General features: G+C 52.2%; 1 protein-coding gene and 1 pseudogene across 3 annotated transcripts; both read right to left on the reverse strand.

Annotated features, from left to right (window-relative positions):
* Window positions 1-115: 115 nt before the first annotated feature.
* Window positions 116-23,012, reverse strand: SMPD4 (sphingomyelin phosphodiesterase 4). 3 transcript variants are annotated; one of them, XM_039868396.1, is made up of 21 exons: window positions 22,817-23,012; window positions 21,734-21,838; window positions 19,506-19,589; window positions 18,121-18,207; window positions 17,099-17,241; window positions 16,879-16,954; window positions 16,202-16,310; window positions 16,039-16,091; window positions 15,346-15,497; window positions 13,628-13,760; window positions 11,557-11,628; window positions 8,295-8,381; window positions 5,345-5,490; window positions 4,579-4,669; window positions 4,183-4,283; window positions 3,444-3,607; window positions 2,740-2,945; window positions 2,150-2,383; window positions 1,756-1,887; window positions 1,457-1,585; window positions 116-1,345 (listed from the first exon to the last, which is right to left on the reverse strand). In XM_039868396.1, exons 1-21 carry the CDS (start codon window positions 22,898-22,900, stop codon window positions 1,016-1,018), a joined length of 2,718 nt encoding a protein of 905 aa, XP_039724330.1. In that variant the 5' UTR covers window positions 22,901-23,012; the 3' UTR covers window positions 116-1,015. The 3 variants fall into 3 exon arrangements, with proteins under 3 accessions (XP_039724330.1, XP_039724331.1, XP_039724332.1); XM_039868397.1 differs by lacking the exon at window positions 8,295-8,381; XM_039868398.1 differs by lacking the exon at window positions 22,817-23,012 and having other exon boundaries at window positions 19,506-19,620; window positions 21,734-21,836.
* On the reverse strand, window positions 5,860-5,974 carry LOC120606936 (uncharacterized; annotated as a pseudogene).
* Window positions 23,013-26,711: the final 3,699 nt, after the last annotated feature.

Consider the following 26,711-nt stretch of genomic DNA (forward strand, 5'->3'; position numbering starts at 1 on the left):
ACTGTTTTCTCTAGTGAGTCATCTGTAGGACAAAAGGCATGCAAGACCCATGGGGATTTTTGACAGTGAACATGTAATTGTTGTGTAGTTCGAATATTTAAGTGTTATCAGAAAGTTATTGTGTCTTTGAGCACTTGATTTTATTGAAGATACAAACAATGCTTTTGATCATCTTTGGTTGTAGACCAGAAGCTGGCAAGATGGGCCCAGTGGCCCCGCCATATCCCCTACGCAGAGGAGAGCTTGTCCTCTCGGATATGGTGGTGACATGGACCACCACTGAATGATGCACTTGCTGGCTTGGGGGCCAGAAGGGAGCCAGAGGAAAGCACTGTCCCACCAAGCGCCTGTGCTCCTAGAGGATCTTCTCTCCGCCAAAGTGGAATTCTATGGCCCATACTTGGCATCGTTAGGGGTACACAAAGGAGAATGATCCTTGCTTTGCCAAGTGTGGTGGCAAAATTTAGTTTTAAAATTAGGAATCAGAGGAGAACCATCATCTAATTTCCTCAGGAATCTCTTTTAGGGTCTTTGATTCTTTGGAGCCAGAGGATGAGTTGCTGGTCTGGTATCACCCGGGAAAAGGAGACACACTACAATGCCCACCTCAAGGATAGTGAGGGCAAAAGACCAGGGCCCTCCTGGAGGAAGCACTGACTCCTTGGTTTCACGTGGCTAAATCCTGAAATAGTTAAAGAAGAGAAAGTCCCCAAGAACCATCTCACTGCAGGCCTCGCCTGAGGGAAGGAAGGAGGCCCAGTGGCTGGGCCCTGGGTTGGCCCACCCCTTGCAGCTCATGGGTCCTTTGACATTGCTCCCTTCCTGGCCAAGCCTGGACTGCATGCCCTTCTTGTTTCAGGTTCTCTTACGGATGGCTCTGAATCTGCAGGACAATACCCCTAAGAAGTGCGAAGGTGACTGGGCTCAGGCTCAGAGCTGGCCTCTTAGGTGCACAGGAGGGGCTGTGTAGCCATCCTGCTGGCTTGTGTGGAGACAGGTGCTGGCCTGCTTGTAGTCAGAGCTGGTGCAGCTTGCCTCGCTCTGTCAGCAGTGTCATGGCCATGGCGTAGAGGAAATAGCCCAGCACAAGCAGCAGAGCACAGGGCAGGGGCCCAATGCAGAACAAAGAGGCCACAAAGAAGGCCAACAGCAACGACAGCAGTGTCCGGTAGCTACCCAGGAAGCGTAGGCTGAGCCTGGGGCCCCGGGCACGGCCAACCGAACGCCCCTGCTCCACAGGGCTCAGCAGGTGCCTGCTGGTCAGCCCAGGCTCCATGAGGTGGTAGCGACAAAAGCTGCCAAGGAAATCGGCCCGGGAACACAAGGCTGCCATCTGGCCTGCAAACTAGAGCAAAGACAGAGGCTTGTGGGAGTGGGCAACGAGCAGGGGCCACACTGTCCACCCAGCCTCTCTGAGGTTGTAAGGAAGGGGTGTGGCCCTCCTGCCCACACTTACCCTGTGGTTGATGGTGGAGGACAGCCGGAACAGCAACCGGACTAGGCTGGCGATCTCATAGCTCCGGATGGGCTGTAGCTCTGAGTCCCCCTGGTACTCGATGTCAAACTTTCGCAGCCCGTTGATGATCTAGAAGCAGCAGGAGAGGTGAGCCTCAGGTGAAACTCAGACCCTGGGAGCAGTCCAGGGAACACACCGTTGCAAACGACTCAGTAGAGCTGTCACTGCTTATGGGGACCACCAGCTGTGCTGCCCGGAAAGCCCCAGAGAGCCAGGTGCCTCTGGGACATAAGCCTTACCTGGTAGCGGCCCAGGGGCGTAAGGATGAGTCCATCCTCACCCACGATGCAGTCTGGGAGCTGTTTCTTTCCATTCTCATCCTGAGTTGTCCCCAAGGCGAGCGTGAGCTGGGTGAGCTGGGCCTCATTGAGCTGTCAAAGAGAAACTACCTGCTTTTAGTTTCCAGGAGAAGGGAGGAGACTGGTCTTCACCCCACTGGGCCTCTAATAGTGACAATAACGGGATCCAGCCTTGACATCGAAAGCATAGGCCTGCATCTCCCACAAGATGATCCCAGGAGCCCTGAGTGGCAGGATCCACACTGGGTCCTGGTCCACGGCTGGTCCCAAGCTGGGCAAGGGGTGAGGGCCACAGGACCGAACCCTGGGGAGGAGACAGCCCCATGGCTCGTACTCGGAACATCTGGCACAGGTACTCCAGGGCCTTCTCCAGGTACTCGTCTGTCTTGCGGACACTGTCCTGTCCCATCTCATCCAGGTCATTGGCTGGGTAGGAGCTGTTTGTATCCGAGGAGTAGAAACCCAGCCACGACAGAAAGGGGCGGCCAGCTGTGCTCTCCCCACACTGGTCAGAGATGGACTTGGCGGTCTGTTTGGCCTGCGTGATGAGCTGAGCCAGGCGCAAGACCTGCAGGGCAGACAGGAGGTCAGCTGGCTCTGGTGAGGCTACCTCACAGCACTCAGCCACCATAGTCCAGTGGTGGTCCTGGGGGAACCTGCCAAGGGCCAGGAGGGGCAGCTTCCATGTTATGAGGATTTTTAAAGACTAAGATGCATGTTCTAAATGTGGAAAACTTCCAACATTTCTTTTATCATGTGAAAAAAATTAGACTTCACTGAACAAAAGAGAGGAAGGAGGAGTAGCATTGTCTACTCAACACCCACTCTTCCTCCTTTCTTTCCCAGAATGTGTGCACCCTCCCTGGATCACTGTTCCAGAAGCTCAGGATGGCCCTGCGGCCAGTGGAGCTCCAACTCACTCACCAGTGTCCGGACTTCTGGCCCAAACATCGGGGTGTACTTGCAGTCCTGGCCCTCCAGGCTGTAGACGTGGCTCTTCACCTTGAAGGAAGTGTCGGTGACAGCTGGTGGCCATGATGACAGGAAGCTGCCAGTGAACGTGGGAGCTGTAAAGAGTCGGTGCTGGCGGTGGGGGATGACAAGTTCGGGCTCCAGGAACAGCTGCTCACCTGTAAGGCAGGACACGAGTCTGGCTTTAGTTTTCGAAGACACAAAATACTCAGTCGCCACTGGCAGGCTTCCTGAGTGCCTCCTGAGGTTTTCAAAGGGCAGTGACTGTGCAGTGTAGGGGCCCAGGTCTTAATGCTCCAGGAGCCCCCACCAGTCTCAACGAGAAAGCCGACACTCACCAAGAAAAAGCCCAACAAAACTGGCTAAGACAAAAGCAGACAAGAGACCAAGAATTGCCCCTGATGCCACCATCACTCGTCACCAGGGAGATGCAGCTCAGAGCGCTGCTTCCCCTCCCACGGGGGACACCACAGCCCCAGCCCAGCATGCTATGTCACAGGGAAGGCGGGGTGCAGCCAGGCTCAGACCTTTACCCTGCCACTGGGCACCAGGATTCCCCACACCACCTTTTGCCAAGCCCCTCACAAGCCTGTGAAGCTCACGCAGGGTCCGTGGGTCCCTCTCTAAGCGCTGCTTCCCACTAGGTGAGGGCTCACCTTTCTGGATCATCTCAGCCAGGTTGGGTTGGGCAAAGACTTTGGCCACTCGGAACACCATGAGCGCGTTCTTGGGGCTGACCAGGTCGGTGCGCAGCGCACGGCTCAGGAAGCCCACGAAGAGCTTAGTGTACAGGAGCAGGTTCTCCTGCACAAAGGGCGCCCTGGGGACCAGGCAGTGGGTTAGGGGCCAGACCTCCCGCCGGGAGAAAGGCCACATGGGTCCTCACCCTCACTTCCACTGTATCCTCAGTCTTCCCAGCCATGACCTTATGGAGGTGTCAAGAATGTCCACTGAGGGAGCCTGGGGGTGGCAAGGGAGGAGGCAGAACAGAGGTGGGAGAGACCTCGGCCCCCTGAGGACAATGAATCCTCCCCAGGATGAAGCCCTTTTTGAAAGGACCAAAACCAGGTTGGCCAGGGCACCAGAGGGATGCACAGGAGAAGGCGGCCAGAGAGGAGGGAAGCCTGGAGGCTGGCTGGGAGATGTTGGAGAGGTGTGGTGGCTGCTATGAGAGAACTGGTGAGGAAGGTTTGAAGGGTGATTTGGGGGTGAGCGTGAACATACATATGAGTGAGATAACAGTACAGGGACAGAAGGGTGACCGTCGTTTCCTTGGGAAACCAATCCCAGGGCCCAGGCGAGACACAGCAGGGTCAAGGAGGGGTGGCCCATTCCCACTCTAAAGGACCTCGGAGAAGCAGGTCCTCTGAAGGAGGACAGGCTGCTGGGGCTCACCATCTCTCCGACACACAGCGGGCCTGGCCGTCACTGCTCTGAGCCTGCTTCTCAGGTGCATATCTCCAGGGCTGCAGGTAGCTTAGCCACATCTCCAGGACCTGGTGAGACGTGTGCACATTGGTGGGCTGTGGGGGAAGGGCTTTGGGCCAGATCCTTGGGCCTCCTGGAGCCTGGCCGGGGAGGCAAGTCAGTGGAGCAGGGGCATATCCCTAGCTGTGGGGCTCTGCTCTGCCGGGGAGGGCAGGAGATGTCTCCAGGGTCTGGCTTCTTCCTATACTCCCGAGAGGGAATAAAAGGGACTCACTGCACCCCTGGGATGTTTAACCCTCTCGCCATCCCTTCGGAAGTGGGGCCAAGTGCAGCTCAGTGAAGTGTGACAGGACTGACACTCACGGCTCTGAATGATGCGTCCAGGGGCCAGTGGCCAAAGCAATGCTGCAAGAAGAGGTAGAGCTTCTGCTGGACAAACCTCGGGATGGCGGCCCTGCAGGGAAAGGGTGGGTCACCTCACAGGTGAGCCCAGTGGCTCCCATTTCAAGGGTTGATTCTGTCAGGGGGAGCACTGTGCACTCCCTAGAGGCAAGATCTCCTATTTTTAGCCCCATTCTTCAGAGGAAGAAATCAAGATTGGGAGAGGTTAGAGAACATCCCAAGGACACACAGCATGCATGTAGACGATCCAGTGTAGCTCCTGTACGCTTGTCAGCTTGGATCACCCCACTACCCCAGCCCTTCCTCCACCTGAGGGGGAGGAGAGGCAAGCATAGAGATCGGTCTCCTGTGACAACTGAGCCACTCTGCTACACAGGCACTCCTAGCCCATTGGCCTTCTTGCCTGCCACTGGGGAGAAAGGGACCAGAGGGAGCAGCAAGATGAGGCCTCTCCCTGGCTTGACTGGTTCTTTCCACTGGCCTGGTGGGATAGGCAGAGAAGCAGCTGGGAAGCCCCACCCACCTCTGGGGCCGGGGTGGAAGCGAGGAGACAGACCCAGGAAGGGATGAGGCGATTTCCCACCTCCCTCACCCTGCAGAGGCCTCAAAAGCCTCTGCTCACCCGGCCCACAAGCCCTGGGGAAATGTCACTATGGGCGACACGTGTGTGGAGAACAGGAGAAAGCAGACTGGGGCATAGCAGCCCTGAACATAGCCCTGTACACACCGTTTGAATTCCTCCAGGGGACTGGTGGCGTGGGAGTGGGCGGAGGGAGAGACCTGCTCGGGCTTCAGGCTGTTGGAAAAGGCGTGCAGATGCTTGAGCAGCAGGCGCACAACCAGCACATGCTCCTCGGTGGGCGTGAATGACTCCTAAGGTTGAGAGGGGAGAAGAAATCAGGACCCAGGTCTTCGTGAATGGGAAGCCCCAGGTCTGACCACGTCCCGCCCAGGCCCATCTCTCTGCTCCAACTACAGGATGCGTGGGCTGGGCTGGGAGTGGGACCACTTAGGGCCCCACTCATGCCTGGTATTGCAGACAAGCCTAGCACTGCTAAGAGTGGTGAAGCCTATGCAGTGCACCCTGAGACAGCTGCTAAAACAGACAAGTCAGCCAAGTGCTTTACTTCCCTAAACCCTTCAAACCCATTTTTTTTTTTTTTAGGCCAGGTAACCTTTAATTGACCTCATGGATTGCAAAGATCTTGTCAGCTTACAATCCCTTATTTTTTTATTTTTTTATGCCTACAGCACCTGGTTTTCCTAGTCTCCCATCCAAGTACTAACCAGGCTCGACCCTGCTTAGCTTCTGAGATCCGACGGGATCAGCCTTGTTCAGGGTAGCATGGCCGTAGACTCAAACCCATTTTTTGTACCTTCCATGGATGACTTGAGTCATTGCTGCCCAACCAGGTCATCAGGGGTCCTCATCTCCTGGCCAGCCAGAGAACGAGGAGCAGGGGGCAGGAAGGCCGCCATCCCACTCAGGACTTGGACTCAGAGGGTCTCTGCCTGTCTCCCAGGTATGTACAGATGGCTTCCTGGGCCTAACAGCTTCCCTTTCCCAGTTCCTCCTCCTGCTGAAACCCTATCCTTCCATCTGCTGTCTGTCCTAAACAAAGCCCTTTCCCCGCTGGACCTGTGGTCAGCACAACCCACAACACACAGAGTACCCTCAATCTTGTGAGCCGACTTTTGATTCAGAGTCCTTGTTTGATCTTGGAGAGGAAAGCCTATTTGCCAGCTGTTCAGGGATAGAGTGCAGGGTGGCACTCCCTGAGTGGCAGAGGACACATGGGAAGGCAGAACCCACTGCCCCACCACTCTGGCTGTCCAGACTGATGTATTCCTCTCTTCGCTCACCCCTAGCCCTCTGCAGCCTCAACAAACTTGTTGGAAGAGCTCTTGGCAGCCTCATCCCCACCCAGAACAGTACTGAGGCTGGTGTAGGCCACGAGTCTTGGCATACTGCCAGACCTCTCGTGGCTGAGGAAGCCAGCCCATAGCACAATCCATGCAGCTCTCCTTGTCACGGAAATAGCTCCACAGGCCCAGGCGATATGCCCACAGGTCACTATGTCTAAGGATGGCATTTTGGGGCAGAAGGTAACTTTTTTCTGCTTATCTGTATTTTTAAGTCTTTATGCAATAAATTTGCGTTGTGTTAAAGAAAAAAGCATGGCCTACTTTAATAATAATAAAACATTAGAAAGGCATCGATGCCAGGTCGTAACTCCCTGCCACGAGTCCTCCCCTTTCTCATTCCTGGCCCCTCGCTCTTACCTGACCAACATCCCTTCAAAGAGAATATTGGCAGGGGAATGGGGATCCCCTACCACATCTCACCCCCATCCTTCCCAGTGTTTCTGGAGAACTAGGTTCCCTACCACAGGCCCCCAGCAATCGCAATGTACCCCCTCAGCTATCTTCCTTCTAGGTTTGTCAAGCCAAACTTTTTTCCCAACTCCCCACTCTCCTAAGCCAAAGCCCCACAGGAATCTCGGACCACAGCTGCAGGTGCCTCCTCCACATTTTAAAGACACTTTCCCAAAGCCCTTTCTAGGGCTCTTGGTCTTCCTGCTGTGGAGTGAATGCAGACAGTTTCTCCAAGGATCTTGCTCTTAGCCAAGTGAGACCTCCCCAACAGAGGCTGGAGTGGCACCAAATTCTGTACTTGGATGGCCCATTCTGGACCTTCTGGAACATTCTCTTCCCTCCTGACTGCAGCTGCTGCTTCAGAGCACAAACCTCTACTGTGTGCTGTGCTCACCATCCCATCCCAGCAAAAAACAAGATTTCTCACCTTATGCTTAAATTCAAGTTCAATATTGTGTGCTTCCACCAAAAGTGAAATGGACAGGCCCCTGGCTGCAAGCATCGTTCCAGGTATACCTTTCCACCATTTCTGCCCAGATTTCCTGCCTTATCTCATAAATCAGTGAATGATGAGACTCTGTCAGCTCTGAAACACCCTGTAGGTCTGAAGTCCACTTTGCTGACCTCAGATCTGTCACACGGTTCATTTCTGTCTAAGCAGACCACAATTTCCATGAGGTCACAGCCCACTCTTGTCCACCTCTGGAGGAATCCACAAATCCACAAGGGGCCGGGCTTATAGAAGGCCAGGCCCCATGTTGCCCAGGGATCGACAACCTCTTCAAGCTAGGCAGCCAAGCCCAAGTTTTCCCACCCCTCTGCCTCACACATGGGCTGTCAGCAAAACTGCACCACTCACAAGCCCCAGAGCCTCCTCAGTCGCTTACTGAGTACCAGGCTTGCATTACGGGGTGAGCAAAGGCCACAATATTTCGCTCCCTCAAACCAGGGCCAAGTATGGAGCCCTCACAACATCTGAGAACTTGTGACACCATGGTTGGCTTGAGGCTTGACCAGGCAGATTTGGTGACCCCAGAGCCAGCCGGGATCGTGTGCCTCACTCCATGCCACATGGCCACATACCCCAAACCCCAGCTAGTCCGCAAAGCTGAAGGCCAAGCCAGGCTGAAAGGCTAAGCCAGCCCCTCCCGACCCCGAGTCTTGCTCTGTGTGGAATGGGTCTTTGTATCACCCCCAGCTGGCCCTAGATATGCCCTTGCTTTACCACTGCACTGACATGAGCTCTGTGGCTTACACCACAGGGCAGGGGTGAAATGGAACAGATCAAGAGCAGCCAGTACTTGGTAGGCGTGGAGGGCCTGGAGGCTGGGTTGGGCAGGGCTGTGGAGGGCGCTGGAGACACTGAGTCGGTAGTGCAGAACCTCCAGCTGAGACAACAAAACACAGAAGCCAGACAGGGCAGAGGAAGGGGAGGGGAGGGGGAGATTGGGGAGAGAAAGAAAAAAGTGAGAGCCCAGAAGTAAGGAGAAAAACAAAAAACAAAAAAACAAAAAACAAAAGCACGTCAGTGATAATCCAAACAATCACAGCCCAGCAACCTCAGGCCAGTGAGACAAACTCAGGCCGGTCCAGACCAAACCCTTCCTGTGCTAGGCAGAGGGACAAATAGACCCTGTAGGTCAGTCAGCTGGGAGGCTCCCTCCATATTGCTGGGGCCTAAAGGCCTCTCTAGCTTCCTGAGGTTGGCCTGACTCACTTGCCTTCCAGAAGATCCTGCTTTCTCCCGAGTCAGATGGCACTGCGTGCAGTATGTATACACCAAAGGCCACCAGGAGCCCAGGTGCCTTGCTAGGACACACTGCCAGCCACCAAAACCCTAAAGGCCCAAGGCTCAGTAAAGAAACTTTTGAGGAGCCAATTCTAGCTGGAGGCCTCTCTAGAACTAGGCCTCAGAAAAGAAAAATATGTAATTTATTGGACTTCCCTGGGTTGTCCCAAAGAGAAATTTACCGGCATAATTCCTACGTGTCTCAGATCTAATCAGTGTCCCACCCTTACTGGGGCTGGTTCCCAAAGGCAGAACAGAGATGAGCACAGGCTTGGCCCACCAGGCCCCACCGGACACCCTCCACACTCCATGTTCTGGAATGATGAAAGGAGGCACAACACTCCTCGGATCTAATTCTGGGAAGACCAGCCTCTACCTCAACAGATCACTCCCCACCACCTCCAGATACACAAGGCGTTTTCATCAGTCCCAATGGCAAGAGCCCCAAGAATCTGGCCATGGTCACACACTCCCAGAGGCAGCTAGAACCCTGAGGCTGCGACAGCCTGGGACTCTGGGGATGACAGATGATCTAGCATGCTGTAAGGCCCCACCCTAGGACCCTCTGCCCTACCTGCTTGCAATATCAAGGTTGGCTGAAGCAGCCCTCCAATAGCCAAACACAGCCCAGAGCCAGTCCCAGCACACATCCTGCCCTACAATAGCCATGCCTCCTGCCTGAACAGCATGCTTCACATAGGAGAAGTCAGAATGCACTTGCCAGACTCCAAGGAGACAAGCACAGCCAGAGCAGAGCACACGGAGCAGGGGTGAGAAGAAGCACAGCAAGGAGGCGTTGGCAATTCACAGCCTTCGTCCAGGCCAGACCCTGGGCTCAGCTGCAACTCTCAGTGAGGAATCAGGACACACACCATTCTCCTGTTGGGTCCCTGTCCTGGCCTGCGGGGACATAGGGCAGGCCCCACAGAAGCCTGTAGGGCTGTGGCCATCCTTACTATCCCTCCAGAAGCTACACTGAGGAAGCTGGGTAGAGTGGAGGCCAGGCCTCCAAGAAGTGAGCATGCACTCTGGACCTAGCCCAGCCATAAACACACTGGGGTACTTCCAGGAGCTATGGTTCCGGCACCCTTAAAATCAGGAATATGTGACCTTAAGGGTACGCTAGGACTTTCAAGGATTTCTGTATGGCATGGTGTGGCATGGGCCTGCACAAATAGTAAGGGGTCTCAGATGAAGCAGACCTCCACAGCTGTCTTTCCCAGCTTCCTACACACCTAGTTTTCTCAGGTTTTGTTTTTCTATCTCGATAGGAAGCAAAGGGTAGAACTTCCCTGGGCACCTGGTGGGTATTTCATGATGATCCCCCGACTGCCAGCCATTCTGAGCGGCTCTCACCCACCCTGTGGGCTAGCCAAGAGGAAGCAAACAGTGGGGAGAAGGGGAAGGCCTCACTGCCCTAACAGGGATCGTGACCGCCCGTTCCCTGTGTAGACTCAGAATCCTCACAGGTGACAGACAGCCCAGAAGGGCCTTTCTGGTTCGTCAATCTGCTAAAAATTAAAGTGGGCATGTTTCCACTGGCTCAGAAGACAGAACGAGCAGACAAGGAAGGCAATGCAGCAAAGTGGCCTCTGCAAGACCAAGACACATGCAAAGGAGCAAAGCGAGCCTCCTGGGACCCCACAGGGAAGCTTGGCCCCCCAACCACTGTGCACCGACCAGGACCATGCAGCTAGTCTGCTCTGGAAGCAGGAAGGACAATGCAAGCATTTTGTAATGTGAGAGGCCCAGCCCAGGATAGAGTCCCCTGTTCTCCTCCTCCCTCTCCTGTATGACACCAAAGACGGAGATCTGGAGCACATTGCACTTTAAAAGAGCAGCGGTCGGAGGGCTGCACCCCAGGCCTGACATGACAGAGCACTGGGGTCACAGAACTAGTTGTTGAGACTCTGCGGCAGGAGTAGAACCCTCACCTCTCCTCAGAATCGCAGAGCGAAAATTACAGGCCAACATTCTTCATTAAAAAAAAATCCATAGATCCCTAGTTATCAAGGAAGCCCACAAGAATTTTGTCTAGCAGTGACAAAAGCAAAGTCTAAGGAGCAAATCGGTGTACAGCAGCTGTACACTGTAGTTCCGTGGAGTGTGAATCTAAGTGCCCTTCCTGCCTCTTATTAACTGAACCCTGATGAGTTCGGTGGGCTGTGAGCTCTGGGGACAGCAACCCCAGGCAGGTGCCAAAGTCTCAGTCACCTCCACACCTCTGCACACAGAGTATGCTGCCCAGCGAGGGAAGGGAAAAAGGCGAGGAGGAGGAGGAGACAGGCCAGGCCACATGCAGGGCATCAGACTGCACCCACCACAAAGCTTGCCAAAGCTCTGGAGGTGGTAGAGGGCAGCGTGGGCACCAGGGTAGTCGAGGATCTGCCAGGCACCCCCTCAGCAGAAAAGCAAGAGGCACTGTGATGATAGAAGGAACAGACCCAGACATGACTCCCACAGGCATCAGTGGCTCCCCTACACCCAGAGCAGGAGCACCACCATATCATCTGTTCCTGATGCCAGGGAGCGGGGGCTCTAGAAGCAGCTCAGGAGGACCCCAGAGAGGACAGGCCTCCAGCCCTTAGGGTGCAAGCCCACCACAGAATAAAACCCACATGCTGTTCAGAATCTGAGTGAGAGGTGATGCTGGGCTTCCATTTCCCACCATTCAGCCCTTGAAAACTAACTGGCACCGAGGACAAGAAGTAGCAGGTTGGCCAGGTGCACCAGGGACAGAGAAGGAGATGGAAAGAAAAACTGTGGCAACATACCTTGGCATGAGGGGACTGCATTTTTTGGTACATCTCCAAGGAATAATGATGAAGCCACATTTCAACAAAAACCTGCAAAAGAACACCAGCTGGTCAAATGATTTAACAAGAGTGTCAAGACCATTCAGTGGAGGAAAGGACACTCTTTTCAACAAATGCTGCTGAGAAAACAAGATATCCACATGCACATGAATGAATTTGGACCCTTTAAACCATAAGTAAAAATAACTCAAAATAAATCAAAAATCCAAATATAAGAGCTAAAACTATAAAACTCTTAGAAGAAAGCATGAGGAGAAATCTTCATGACATTGGATTTGGCAATGATTTCTTGGATATGACTCTAAAAGCACAGGCAACAAAGAAAAAAACAGACAAACTGGACTTCTTGAAAATGAAAAACTTGTGCTTTAAAAGACACTATTGACAGAGTAAAAATGCAACCCACAGAATGGGGGCAAATATTTGTAAATCATGTATCTGATAAGGGATTACTATCCAGAATATATACAGAACACCTAAAACTCGACAACTAAAAAATGAACAACTCAATTCAAAACTTGGCAAAGAACTTAAATAGACATTTCTCCAAAGAAGGTAGACAAATAGCCAATAAGGACATGAAAAGATGCTCAACACCACTATTACAGCAATACAAATCAAAATCACAATGAGATACCACCTCATATCCATTAGAATGCTATAATAATAATAATAAAAATGAAAATAAAAAATAAAAAAAAACAGAAAATAATGAGCATTGGTGAGGATGTGGAGAAATTGGAACCCTTGTGCATTGCTGGTGGGAATGTGAAATAGTGCAGCAACTGTGGAAAATAGTACGGCTGTTTCTCAAAAAATTAAACAGAATTACCATACGGTCCAGCAATTCCACTTTTGGGCAGATAACGAAAAGAATGAAAAGCAGGGTCTCAAAGAAATATTTGTATAGTTATGTTCATAGCAGCATTGTTCATAATAGCCAAGAAGTGGAAGCAACCTAGGTGTCTATCGACAGATGAATGGATAAACAAAATGAAACATTTACATACAATGGAATATCATTAAGCCTTAAAAAGGAAATTCTGACACATGCTACAACATGAATGAACTCTGAAGATTCACTATGCTAAATGAAGTTGGTCAGTCATAAAAAGAAAAATGCCATATGATTCCACTTATACAGGCATTAAAAGCAGTAAAATTCATAGACAAAGTAGTATTGTGGTTGCCAAGGGCTGGGGGGAGGAAGAAATGAGGAATTATTATTTAATGGGTACATATTTCAGTTTTACAAGATAAAAAAGTTCTGCAAATCCATTACAACTATGTAAATAAATAAACTATACACTTAAAAAAGGTTCAGATGGTAAATTTTATGTTATGTGTATTTTACCATAATTTAAGGGGGGAAAAAAAACCACTAGCATTTCAATCCAGGAAATAACCCTCTAGTTCCGTCCTATAAGCTCATGCTTTGCTCACCTGCCCTCCTCATGGGCCAGCAGAGCCCAGAGCCCACATTAGCTGGGAGCCATCTGAAGCACCAGGCCCCTTTGTGAACAGGGAAGATGATTCCAACTGTCCCACCTCCCAGAGCTACTGTGACAATAACATGGAAGCCTCTGAAAACACAGCAACCCACATTTCAAGAATTACGTACAAGGCAGGACAGAATCCCATCTTAATTACATTCTAGGCTGTCAATAAGCAACGCTAGTGGTTACCAACTAAGCTCCAGAATCCTACGTCAGAACCAGATGGACCTCCCTCTCCAAGGTGTGCTCGGAAGATAGCCAAGCCTGGGAGGTGGCCAGCACTGTGCTGTGGGAGCCAGCCTAAGCCTGTGGGAGAGGCTGGAACTGTACAAGGGATGAAAATACTGCCATTGACATATAGGTTAGACTGGTGGGCAAATTTCTTCTAGTCTGTTTTCTAAACATCAGAGAAGGAAAATACTGACAATTTAGAACTACCCCAAGTAGTCTATAGGCTTCTGCCCCATGGGGTGAAAGGTGGCTGAGCAGTTTATGTTGAAATGGAAGCAGAGAAGAGCCGCTTCAGCTCTCACCTGTAGCAGAGTTTCCGACCTCCAGATCTCGTGGGAGGCAGGGTCTGCATTCACAGATGTCTGATGAGAGATGTGTCGCTTCAGGAGGCTGGTATGGTGGAGACCATAGGAAGCAAAAGGCATGGCTGGCGTCCTGAGATACAGAAACAGACCTTTGTTAGGGGCTCCCACTGGCATAACCAGGGGCAATGTGGACATCAAAAATCCACAGCTTAGAGACCAAGGACATTATTTCATGGTTTATTAAGAGACATCCTGCAGTACTTCTGGAATAAGACCAATAACCCCTTACCCGCCAAAGGCTAACTCTTCTGGGTGAGATTTGCTCTCTATAAAGGTGCCCCTGCCCTAGAGGACAGCATGTGACAAATGTAGGGTGGGCCAGCAAGTGCAAGAAGAGCCTGCCTGCAGCCTCCCAGGGCAGGAGCTGGGCCAGTGAGGTGGGAGGAGGGGTCAAAGCAGTATAGGAAGCGCTATTAGGGCAGGAAGGTCTTCTGGGGAAAGTCGGCAAAGAGGACCCAAGTTTAAGATCCACCAAAGCCCCAGTACACCTTTGGGCTGAGGCTGGCCACACACTCCCCTTCTGCATAGTTCAGTCTGCTTGGACTGGCACAAAAAGCTCTTTGTCCCAGGGCCTCTGGCTCAGGACAAGATCTAGTCCTGGAACTCACAGATTCCTACTATAACCATGTATTGCATAAGAAAGTTTTGGTCAAAGATGGACCACATATATCACATGTATCATGGTGGCCTCATTAAGATTGTTATGCAGCTGAAAAATTGCTATTGCCTAGTGATGCCATAGCACGACACTTTGCTATGTTTTAAAATAAACTTAGTGTACAGCTTAAGTGTACAGTGTTTATAAAGCCTACAACATTCTAATGTCCTAGGCCTTCACTCACTCACCACTTACTGACTTACCCAGAGCAACTTCCAGTCCTGCAAGCTCCATTTCGGGTAAGTGCCCTTTACACGTGTGCCATTTATTATCTTTTATACTGTATTTTTACTGTACCTCTTCTACATTTAGGTACACAAATACTAGTGTGTTACAACCACCTACAGTATTCATTACAGTAACGTGTTGTATGGGTTTGTAGCCTAGGAGCAGTAGGCCCTACCATATAACCTAGGTGTGTAGTAAACATCTAGGTTTGTATAAGCGCATTCTATGTTTGCACAAGGATGAAACCACCTAATAACACATTTCTCTGAACATATCTGTCATTAAGTGATAGATGATAGATGAACTGTATTCTTATTCATCCACAGGTCAACCCTTCCATGACCTGCCTATAAGTCCTTTTTCTCCAGAACCATCAGCCCAGCACCATCGATCAGCTCTCAGCTTCGAGTCTTCTACCACCTTGCTCACCACCTTGGTGTAGGGCTTGGACGCTGCACGTGGGAAGGGCTGTTATGGACAGAACACAGCCTGTTTCCGTAGGAGAGCCATGCAGCCCCAGGATCTGACCTTTAGGGATGGCCACTGAAAACCAAACACAGATGCCCTCCTTATCCCTGCCTTCCAGTCTGTGCTAGGGCAGCTGGGGTTTGAAAATTTCAGGCATAAGAAAAACCAGGGAGCCCCAGACAAAGAGTGGCACCACTGTCTCTTGAGCAATGACCACTGACCAGGCCACTCCCTCATAGAAGGGCCAGACATGGGCCACCTCAGGCACTGGCCAAGGGCCAGGGTAGCTGGAGAGTCTTACCTGGGAGCTGGTGAGGGACTGGGCCCCCCTGGACTGGAGGATAGTGGGGGGAGCACGCTGCCTTCTGTGGGCAGGAACCATGACAGGTACCTGTCCACCAGGATGAAATAGGCACAGTCTGAAGTACGAACGTGGAGGGCCCCAGGGAGTGGCTGTAAAACAAAACTTGGGTTCGTGTGTGGCTCTGGGTGCTGCCCCAGGCTGCTGACCCCAGCTACCTACCCAAGAGAGCCCTAGGATATGGGCTGCATCCCTAAGGCTGGCCCATGAGCACTGACGGCGGTACCAGAAAAAAGCTCTCACTGATTAGACCCCCAGTCCTGCCCTGCATGCGAATCTCCAAGACAGTTTCACCCTGCCCCCATGATGAGCAAGCACCTCCTGTAGGAAGCTCCCCTGACCGCCAATCAGAGTGCCTAGATCAGCCCATACCGCCTGTCAAGTCTGCTCACTAGTTTGTTGTCCTAGGTGGGGATGGCCTGAAGAACAAAGGCTGAAGGAGGAAGGAGGACCCAGAGAAACGAGGCAGGAAGGGAAAAGGAGAAATGAAGACAAAGAAAGAGTGGCAGCTGGCTCCCAGGCTCCCAACAAGCTCCCCATGCTGTGCGAAAACAAGAGCCCTGGACCACGGCCGCTTCCCTTCACAGGTGTCTCCAATAAAGCAAACTCTGCTCAGAGGCATCCCTTCTGTACCTTTTGAGTGATGAGGCTCAAGGCGAAGAAGAACATGTAGTACTCAAACGGATCTGAAGACAGTGTCAGGGTGCACATGGCAGGGTTGTTGAGCCACCCCTCACCACTCAGCACTGTGCTGCCCACCCCCAGCCTCCCCGCCCGCAGGGTCAGCAAAGGATACTGAGGGCAAGGTTCAGGCTGAGGCCCCCAGTAGGGGGGAACTGGACCTTGTTGTGGTACAGAGGGCTGTCAGGGAGCACACGCTCCTGGATGGATGCCTTCACAGGGCCCTGCGGAGAGAAGGAGGTGGGCTCGAGGCTAGGCTCCAGCATGGTGCCCTCCCTACATGCGGTGCAGCCCTCTAGAAAAGCTGCTGAGGACAAGACCAACACATGGACCCTGCCTGTTTGAACAGAGCTGTCCTCTGTATAGCGCTTGAGCAAAAGAGCCTTCACTTAGAATCTCTATCATTCTCATAAATACCTGCAAATAGCAAGGTCAGCAGCTGTGCACATTTCTGAGCCCAGACAGGCACTTGATGAATCCCCTCTCTCTGCTTCTCATACCCACTGAACAAGTCACCCTTTGCAGCCAGTCATATGGCCCTGCCTGCCACTCAGCAAGGAGCAAACTAAGCAGCATGGCACCTTTACCATTGGCAGAGTTAGGAATGATCTTAAAGAAAAGTAACTGTTGGAGTTCTAATTTGTGATGCCTCCTTGGCCCTGAGCAGACACAGTGGTACTCTTCTGCCCACAGTCACAGCCACTCTGAGCCCCTGCCCACCCACCACACAGTGCAGCTGCTGTTTGGGACACTCTGCCCCAAACACAGTGCTCACCACCATGGATTACTTACGGGCAGGTAGGAAACAGGAAAATCAAACTTATAGTCTTCAGCTTGAAGTTTATAAACCAATTTCATCATTGGGCCACTGAACATGAAATTAAACCAACAAAAACAGGGTAAACAAACTGCAAACCACCTTGCTTTGTTTCCTAACTTTGAGAAGTACAGTGATTTAAAAATGGGATCATCAAAGGAAACATCTAGCCCCTTGGGTGAAAAACCTACCTACCCAGGGTCTAGAAATTCCATTGCAATGCTGTACTCCACAGGGTTCACGCGTCCCTGTAAACAGCGAAGGTTCCAGCCGACGAGGATGCCATCCAAGGTGCCGAAAATGCTCTCTACCAGCCATGGGAAGATAGCGTGCAGCTCCTGAAACAGTGTGTCGGTGAGGCTTTGGGAAGCCTTGCTGAGAACCAGCTCTCACTGCCAGGTTGTGTGCCATGTGGGCTCCCACCCCAACTCCAGTGCTGCACTATAAGCTGCCCACCTTCTTCGCTGGCCCTGAGCACTGATGTTGTTACTCCTTAGTTCAGAAGCCCACAGGACCAACCCAGCACCCACAGGAACCCCGGAACAACAGTGCTAACAGGATCAGCAGCTTTGGATTCTTTCACTGTGGTTACGTGGCATATCAAGCAGTACTGCTTTATATCTAGGCCAGTTATATGTCAGCCTATTTAAAAAGATTTTTTTTAAATGTTGGAAACTTCTGATTTGAAGAGAGCTTTATTAAAAAGGGTGACAATGTTCTTTCTCAGAGTGAGTCCTTGAAACTGAGACTTACTGCCATTTGGTAGTAACTCCTTGTCCAGGCGGGCTTCTTGAACTTACCTACACTTACTATCTGACATTTCTGTGTGGGATGTAAATACATATTTTCAGTATTTACATCAGAGTTTCTCAGCTTTGGCACTGTTGACATTTTAGGCTCAATACTTCTTTGTTGTGGGGGCTGTCCTGTGCATTGCGGGAGTTACCAGCATGCCTGGCCTCTACCTACTTGTGCCAGTAGCACCAAGCCCATGTGACAACTAAAAATGTCCCTAGACATTGCCAAGTATCCCATGGACAGAAGCATCCATGGTCGAGAACTCCTGGTCAACATGTTCACATGTTTAAATGTGTCCATAAATGCGAAAGTCACAATGCCAGGTCAGGCCGCCATGCAGGGCAGTGCTCAGGACATGTAATAACATTTTTCAAGGAATGTGTGAGACATGGCCCAAAGAAATGCTAGCAAAGTTGTACCTTTGCTGGAAAATCCTCGATAACTTTAACCAAGTCTTGACACCGCTGTGCAAAGGGCTTATTGATAGAGTCAGATTTCAGGCTAGCCTAGAAGAAAGCAAAAAAATCATAAGCATATTTGCTTTGTAGCCTTTGACAATATTCTGGCTTGAGCCAAAATAGAAATTCAACTGATAGGCAGGAGTGAGACACACACCACTGGCCTGACTCTCTAGTACTTCATACATCAAGTCATGCATGTGTCAGTGGCCTTAAGCAGGGGTCTCAACCCCCAGGCCACGGACCAGCAGAGGTCTGGGGCCTGTTAGGAACTGGGCCACGCAGAAGGAGTTGAGTGATGGGTGAGTGAGCAAAGCCTCCTCTGTATTTGCAGCCACTCCCCAGCCCTAGCATCATCGCCTCAGTTTCACCTCAGATCTTCAGGTATTAGATTTTCATAGGAGCACTGATCCCTGGTGCCGAAAAGGTTGGGGACCGCTGGCCTAAAGGATGGTACTAGACCAGTAATTGTCCCAGGATCTCTAGACCAGTAATTGTCAGGCTTGCTTCCCAGCACCCTTTGTAAACAACCCCAGTTACCTCAAAGAACTGTACATTATCAGAATAAAATTGACTTCTATCTGATCCACAGGCAGGAGGTCAGCTCTATATCCAAGAGAGTCCTCTATTGTGGAGGGCTCCCCTCACAGATCACAGAGCCTCTGCATAAATGGATGAAGATCGAGGAAACACTATTTTTAACCAAGAGGGCTTTGCCCAAGGATATCTAAGGCCTTGTTCACTTCCAAATGAAGATGGAATCCACAAGGCCTCAGTCAGAGGCAGGCAGTCCTGGGCTGTTTAGGCCATGGGTCAGATGTGTTGGCTCTAGAGGGTGTACCAAGGAAGACTATCTTTCCAGACAAATGTTTACAAAAAGTATCTTTTGGGAACTGAAATTTGAAACTTTTAATCATTGATACCTGCCTCATGCTTAACATCTCACTATCATGTTTAATATTTAAAGTGTAGTCCTGGTTACCCCCAGCATATGTGTCCTTCTGCTTTTCACTGATGACAGTTGTGATTACGACATTTTTGTGTAAGGATTTACAAGACATCCTTTTCATTTGTTCCTCCCCATACCCTGGGAAGTAGGGAAAATGGCACTGGAATCATCTTGTTTTGTGGATGAGAAAACCCAAGGCCCAGAGGTTGAGTAAACCCAAGGTCCTGCAGAGGCAGAATCAAGCCTAAGGATTTCAACCCCCAGTCCAGTGTTACTTCCATCACACACCCCCAAAAACAACCACTGGAGAGCTCTTCAAGTCAGTAGAAAGAACATTCAAGTCCCTGAGCTTAGAATTATAATCACACTGACACTCACACGGGCAGTTGATATTTACCAGTAGGAAGCTGGGCTGTTGCATGTGAGGGAACGCCATAGCACGCTCTTGTGGAGAGTTGAAAATGGTCATCTTAGGAAACCACTGTGGAAAAACAAAGATGAAATCTCAAGACCTGCCAAACAACAGAATATTGTATTGTTTCACAATGCCTTGCAGAATATTTGAATAACTCAACACACCCTGCACTGCCACATCCCATGTTACAGAACTGCTGTTTTCATTCACCACATTTCATGTGGTGGTGAATCCCTGATAACATGTGGTAACACTTGTATAGCCCTTGCTATGTGTCAGGCCTGGTTCTAAGGCTCTCTACATATCTACATTTAATTCTCGGTGGTAGGTAGAATTCTAAAGATAGCCCTCCAAGATGGCCGTCCGTGGTTATTTAAACACTCATCTTGGTACTGCTGTGAAAAGATTTTGCAGATACAATTAAAGTCTCAAGTCGGTGGCCCATAAGATACAGAGCAGTCTTGGCTGCCAGCCAGAACTACATTCTGATGGCAACCTGAATAAGCTTAAAAGCAGATTCTTCCTGAGAGCCTTCAGATAAGAGCAAAGCTGGTCAAATCACTATACTGTATGCCTGAAATTAATATAACCAATATAAAATTGTATACCAGTTATACTTAAATTAAAAAAAAAAAAGAAAGAAAAAGAAAAGCTGGCCAACATCCTGACTACAGCCTTGTGAGAGCTTAAGCAGAGAACTCAGCTAGGCCTGCACTCCTGACTCTATAACTGTGAGATAATAAATGGGTGAAGTTTTAAGCTGCTAAATTTGTTAAGCAAGAATAAAAAATACATCCTCACAATAACCCTATAAAGTCAGTACAGATGAGGAAATGGAGGTAGAGAGAAGGCATGTCACTTGCCCTCACCCAGCTGGTAAATGGCAGAGCCAACATTCAAATACACAGACATCTCCACGAATTTCTCACAGAGGCGGGTAAATAAATCTCCTCTATTTTACTTGTGCTCTCTGAGAATGAGGGGAGGGGATGAGTAAGCTCTGCCGAAGAAGCCTCTGACCGGGCCATCAGAAAATCAGGGATAGCTCTCCAGATTTCTACCTCTTTGCCCACTCAAGTCAAAAACTAAAAATATCCAGACTTGGACTGAACAGAGAGGATGCATGCCTAGTCCCACTGATGGGCTACTAATGGCTTTCCCGGCACAGCTCTGCTCTTGGCCTAAGTAAGGGTACTGAGGTGGCAACTGACAACTTATGTGGATGGAGAGAGGTTGGGTGCAAGGAGTCTGTTGGCAGCTGTGGGGTTGACAGGAGATGCGCATCTCTCCCACTTAACAATAGTAACACCTCCCAGGATTTTTTCAGCTCTTAATTAAACTAGCCATCAGTTTCCGTTTTAAGAAAGGTTTAAAACAAATTAAACACCTCAGTCCTGAACTAAATGGTCAAGAGGACAACTGCCAAATGATCAAAGGGCAGAGCTTTAAAGATGAGGTGAAAGCACCTCCCTGCTTAGAGGAAGACTGCAAAGGCAGGAGCTGAAAAAATGAAGCCAGAGCTGCCCCACTAGGGGTCTTTCCAAGGGAAGGCTGTGTCTCCAACGCTATTCTCTGACTCTGCCACGGCCAGGCTCCTCCCCCCACACCCTTCTGCGCTGTGCACCAAGCGTTTGCTTCATCTCTGCACTTCAATAACCACTTTCTTCAGGAGCTGCTTCGACTCTTGTTTGGGGTTTTTTTCTGAGAGCGGCAGCCCTCAGACAACGCCGATCCTGCCAAGCAAATCACGCTACTGCCAAGGCCTCCCTCTGGCTCCTCTGAGCAGAGCATGCTCCCATTTGTTGCTCTCAACTGTCCTGTGAAGTAAGCATTGGGATGCCCATACCACTGACGAGAAAACTGAGGCTCAGAAAAATCCACACGGAGGAAGGCTCGGGCCGAGACTCATCCCCAGCTCTTTCTCCTACATGGCTTTTTGAGTTCAAGGCTCAACTTTAACTCGAAGCTCTCCTTCCTCTAACTCGTTCAACGAACGTTAACCGAGCACCCACCGGGACAGTGTGTGTGAGCCGCGAGAGAAGGTGGCATGAGGGCGCAGCCCGGGGCCTCGGCTCCCCTGCCGGCACGGCCCGGAGTGGAGACGCCGAGGCCCAACCCGGGGATCGCGGAGAAAAGGAGATGGCTTAGGCGCAGGTTCGGAGAGGCTGCTGGGACGTGGGACCGTACTGCGCGCGGCTCCCGCCACTCACCTGTGGGGTCCATAGCGTCGCTCGCGTCAGGAACTGAGACCACCACTCGGCTATCCGGCGCTGAAATGTCGTCATCAAGCTGCGCGTGGCGTCACGCCCCCCGGCCTGGCGGGAAAAGCGCCGCTATCGCGTCAGGCTTCTGTTTCAACAGGCGCGTGCGCAAAGCGAAGGGTGGTCGGGTTTATGGGGTGTGTGTGTGGGGGGGGTTCACTACTGTGTGCGCGTGCGCAGAGGTGGCGTTTGCGCCCCTCGCGCTTGAGCTCACGCAGTGTCTAAGGCAAGGAGTGCGCGTGCGCAAAAGGAGAGGCCGTTTATTAGGGCCCTCGGGGCAGGCCCGCTATTGGGTCGGCGGGGCGCGCACCAATTACGCGCTGTGGATTGACTGCCCTTCGTCCCACAGGCACTTATTGAGCGTCCACTATATGCCAGACACTGCATCGGGTGCTGCTGCTTAAGCTAGAACGACCAATGCAGCCTAGTAGGGAAGTCTTGATCGCCCAGGAGCGGCTCTCCTTGGCCCGCCATGTATCCCCCACGCCTAACATAGTGAGCCGCTCGTAAATGCGGATCGGATGGCGTACGGCTGCCCGGGAGGCCAGGCGGTGGCGCTGCAGGGAGAGGAACGGCCGGCAGAGCCAGTAGAGGACGCTGTGGGAGGGCCGGGGGGGCACGCGCCTTCCCGCCAGCGGCGCAGATGGCGGCGCCGGGCACCGGGCCCGGGCACGGGCCCGGGCCGGGGACACCCCCAGGGCTGGAGGCGGCCCTGCAGAAGCTTGCGCTGCGGCGGAAGAAGGTGCTGAGCGCCGAGGAGATGGAGCTGTACGAGCTGGCGCAGGCGGCGGGTGGCGCCATGGACCCCGACGTGTTCAAGTGAGCGGGAGTGGGTGGGGGCTGCGCGCTCGTCCGACCCCCAGACACCCCTGCTCCCAGCCGCCCGCCCTTGTTGGAACCCCGTGGGGGCCCAGAGTAGAGGTGGAGTCTTGAGGGAGGTGGCCCTCCTGAGCCTGGCCCCAGGCTGGTGGCCTTTCCTGGCCTGTTCTCGCCCGAGTAGCGGGGCTCGTGGTCAAAGGTCTCACTGCGCACCTTGTCTGTTATCGCCAGAATCCTGGTGGACCTGCTGAAGCTGAACGTGGCGCCTCTCGCCGTCTTCCAGATGCTCAAGTCCATGTGTGCCGGGCAGAGGCTGGCGAGCGACCCCCAGGACCCTGCGGCGGTGTCTCTGCCTATATCCAGTGTACCGGAGACCCGAGGTCAGAGCTGGAGTGCTCTCTGCCCCTGTGGCCCAGGAGGTGGAGTGGCAGGGGCTGGGAGGTGGGCATTGCCCGGCCCAGCGCACGCTAGACTCTCAGTGGCCAGAACTTTCTGTCCGTCTTCTCCCATGACCCACTGGGCCTATCCAAGTACTCTCCCCTTGGGCGCAGTCCCCAGCTTTGGCTTCGATGCTAGACTTGAGAGAGCACCTGTAGATCAGGCAGAAGCAGAATGGGTACCCCAGCGTGGTCCAAGCAGGCTAGGCCTCATCTTGGACATTTGCTGTTCCAGCTTCTTTCCACCTCATCACTCACGCCTTCATTCCACAAACAAAGGAACAAGACTGCTTTGGTTCCCGTTCTCATGGCATATACAGTCTCCAGGGAAAGGAAGTGTTCAGGGAGTGGGCAGGCAGAGACCTTACTTGCCTGTACCCCACCTAGGCCTAGAGCCTGCCCAGGAGTCTGGCCAGCTGAGCTTCCCTCCTTAGATTGTGGCTGGGGAGTCAGTGTGGCAGCCCTGGCTGCCCTAGACACTCAGGGTGCAGCAGCTTGAGCGGGAGAGCACTGGGCTCAGGCTTGAGGGGCCTCCTCACTCTCGAGAGTCGTGACGGGTGAACAGGTGCTGGTGATGAGGAGGTTATGGCAGAGCGCCCTGTGTGTCACTCCTCCTAATGGCTGTCAGAAACCCTTTGAGATGCAGCAGAACCTCCTGGGCTGACTCCTTGGCCAGACCACTCAGGCACTCACAGACATCTTGAGAAGCAGCTGATAATGGGGTGAAGTGCAGGCCAGTCCCTGTGGGTGGGAGTGCCAGGGCCCTGGGCACTTGCACCCCCTGTCCTGAGAGGCTCTGGGACACCTCACTGACCCAAGCTCCGTCTGCTCTCTTTGTGTCTCTCTCTGACCTGCAGAGGCCTCCTTTCTCTCTGCCAAGAACTGTAGCCCCCCTGCAAGGCCCTCCTTTTCCTCGGCCCCACGGCCTGCGGCCTCTCCGGTTCTGCACCACGGCCCAGCTGCCACGCACTCGCCTCTTTCTCCAGGGCCCCCCGGTTCCCTCCGGTTCTCTTGCTGCCTGTTCTCTCCTTTTGCAGGTTGCATTTATTGGTTTATCTCTGGGGGTTGGTGCGTTCTCTTGTTTCCAAGGAAACTGCTGTGGTCACAGAAAGCCAGAGCAGCTTCAAGCTGCAAGGACAGGACCCTGTGGACCATCTCTGCCACACAGCTTAGAGATCAAGGACATGATTTCATGGTTTAAGAGACAAGCTGCAGTACTTCTGGAATAAGACCAATACCCCTTACCCGCCAAAGGCTAACTCTTCTGGGTGAGATTTGCTCTCTATAAAGGTGCCCCTGCCCTAGAGGACAGCAAGCCGAGGGGCAGGGAAGAGGCATGTGGCGTGCTATGGAGAGCAAAGCCTTGTGAGAAACACCTTGGCTTCTTGGAAGCTGTCAAATGCCCAGGTGGGCAGCCTGCAGGATAAAACCCTGATTCCACTTTCCTCTCTGGTTCTTGAGCTGGTGGTACCTTCCAGGCATTGCCAGGTGTGGTGAGGCTTGGGGCCCAGTGCCAGAGGTCTGTGAGGGCCTGAGATCCCACAGGTGCTCTTGTTTCGTCCTTCTACACACCCCTCCCCATATCCCCAACCTCACCATTCCAGAGGCCGCCTGGAGCACAGGCTAGGGAGGGGAAGGTCAGGGTAGGGGTGGGTGGATTACAAAGCTGAGCTGAGGAATTGATGGGTGAGTTTCCAGAGGGAGGGAGAAACTGGGAACAGAGCCCTCCTCACTTGAGAGGGTGGTACTGTTCACTCAGTGACTCCAGGTGCCAGGCCAGCTTTCAGTGCTGGGGGCACACTGGGGCTGCAAGATGAACACGCTCTTGGTCCAGTGAGGGAGATGGCTAGATAACTGACAGTGACAGAGATAGCAACTGGAACAGCAGGGGGTTAAGGAGGCTGGGGGTCAGGGCCCTCTGTGCCAGCTGCAGAGTCAGCCCTGGGAGGTGGGGTGGTTGGGAGGGGGCCGAGAGANCTCTGAGGAAGATGGGGACAGGAGTGCAGGGCTAGACCCCACGGGATAGTTTTCTCCTTCAGTGCTCAGGCCTTGGGTCCTACCAGGCTGGGTGGCCAGCAGCCAGGACACAAGGACACAGAAGTCCTGGGCAGATGCACGGTGTGGGTAGATGGCAGCCTGGGGAGATGGTTGATGGGGAGGAGTTGGAGAGGAGCAGGGCAGATGAGGGGCCATGCCAGGAGTGTGCTGCAGCCAACAGGCAGAGGCCACCAGACAAGACAGATAGATTTCTCAGGCCACATGTTGCAGCATCTGTTCATTCAGACCTTCCAGCCACCTCATTAATAGCTGGATATGGAGTAGAGAAAATGGAGCTGTCAGAGTGATCCAGCTGTGGGAACAGTGGTGGCCCAGGATGATGATAGGGATTTGGGGCTGTTGGGGCTAACGGCCTTAGGTTTCCCATAGACTCATTTCTGTCTCTTAGCAGAAGAAAGAGAAACAAGACCCCAAAAGCACAGAGGGGTAATGCTTGTCACAGGGAGGGGGTGGAGTCACTGAGGAAAATTTCAATTCAGTCGAGTGTTCTCTGTTGAAGTCTAGGGAAACGAAGTTTTAAAAAGATGCCCCTCTAGATTGTGTAAGGTAAAGTTTGGCGTGTGGGAGCCGTGAGCTCAGGTAGAGCTGTGCTGTCTAGTATGGGAGCCATGGCCCTGGGGCTGGTGTCCTTGAGACTCGCTGCAGCCATAAGTACACACCACAGGCCCAGATGCTGAAGAATTGGCCCAGAAAGGAATGTAACACCTCATGAATAACTTTTATATCAAGTACATGTTGAAATAACATATTGGGTATTTTTGGTTAATTAAAACATTATTTAAATTAATTTTTTATTTTTACTTTTTAAACGTGGCTACTAGAAAATTTTAAATTACACACGTGGCTTGCATCATATTTCTATTGGACAGCACTGCTCCAGAACATTCACAATAACGCTGTTTCTGAAACAACGTCCTCAAGGCTGTGTCTGCTGTGCAGGGAGGGGTCATGGACACGTCCGTGAGGGGAGGACACCTCCCAAGAAGCATAGGCTAAGTTAAGGGTTAAAAGTGCATGTGTGCACGTCCGTGTGGCGTGTAGGTCTTTGATGTTGTTTGTTTGTGTTCTGGAAGGACTGATTAAGCCCCTACTGTGTGCCCAGCCAGAGGCGGCAGCCCTACTAGCTGGCGGGTGCAGACCTTCTGGCGGCTCTCCAGCAATGGCCGGTGGCCTTGAAGACAGAGGGGTGCTCTGTGCTGCCTGCACTCCTGGAGCAGGGCTGTAGTGCTTTCTTTTCCTTCCTCGCACAGCATGTATTCACTGTACAGTCACCATAATAGCACTATGATATTGCCTTGGTGGCCCCGTTGGCCCAGTCCGCCACGAGGGGGCGCCCGCACCACGAAGGAGAAAGCTCACTCTTAAGGAGCAGCAGGAAGGGATGGAAGCAGCAACTCCTACTGGGACTCTTTATAAATCCTTGTCCCTGACCAGCTCTGCCGGCAAAGCGGTCCTACCGGGTCTGGCCGGCTCCCCAGCATCAGGGACTCCCCGAGTCACAAGGCAGCAGGCTGGTGTGATTTGGGGGTTTACTTCATTAGGCAGTCACAAAACTCTGAGCGGGCACAAGCTAGTTTTGGGGGTAGGAGGAGCACTGACTTTTGAAGACAATA

This window comes from Pteropus medius, unplaced genomic scaffold (genome assembly GCF_902729225.1).
Source record: "Pteropus medius unplaced genomic scaffold, Ma_sr-lr_union100, whole genome shotgun sequence".
Lineage (NCBI taxonomy): Eukaryota > Metazoa > Chordata > Mammalia > Chiroptera > Pteropodidae > Pteropus > Pteropus medius.

What these genes read in the sequence shown, in the direction of transcription:
- SMPD4 (XM_039868396.1), bottom strand. Translation starts at nt 22,900, where the DNA reads ATGGACTTGAGCATCTGGAAGACGGCGAGAGGCGCCACGTTCAGCTTC. An exon ending in CGACGCTATGGACCCCACAG is followed by an intron (nt 19,590 to 21,733) that starts GTGAGTGGCGGG and finishes GTTTTTCCACAG; the next exon opens with TGGTTTCCTAAGATGACCAT. An exon ending in GGTCGGAAACTCTGCTACAG is followed by an intron (nt 11,629 to 13,627) that starts GTGAGAGCTGAA and finishes GTTCTTTTGCAG; the next exon opens with GTTTTTGTTGAAATGTGGCT.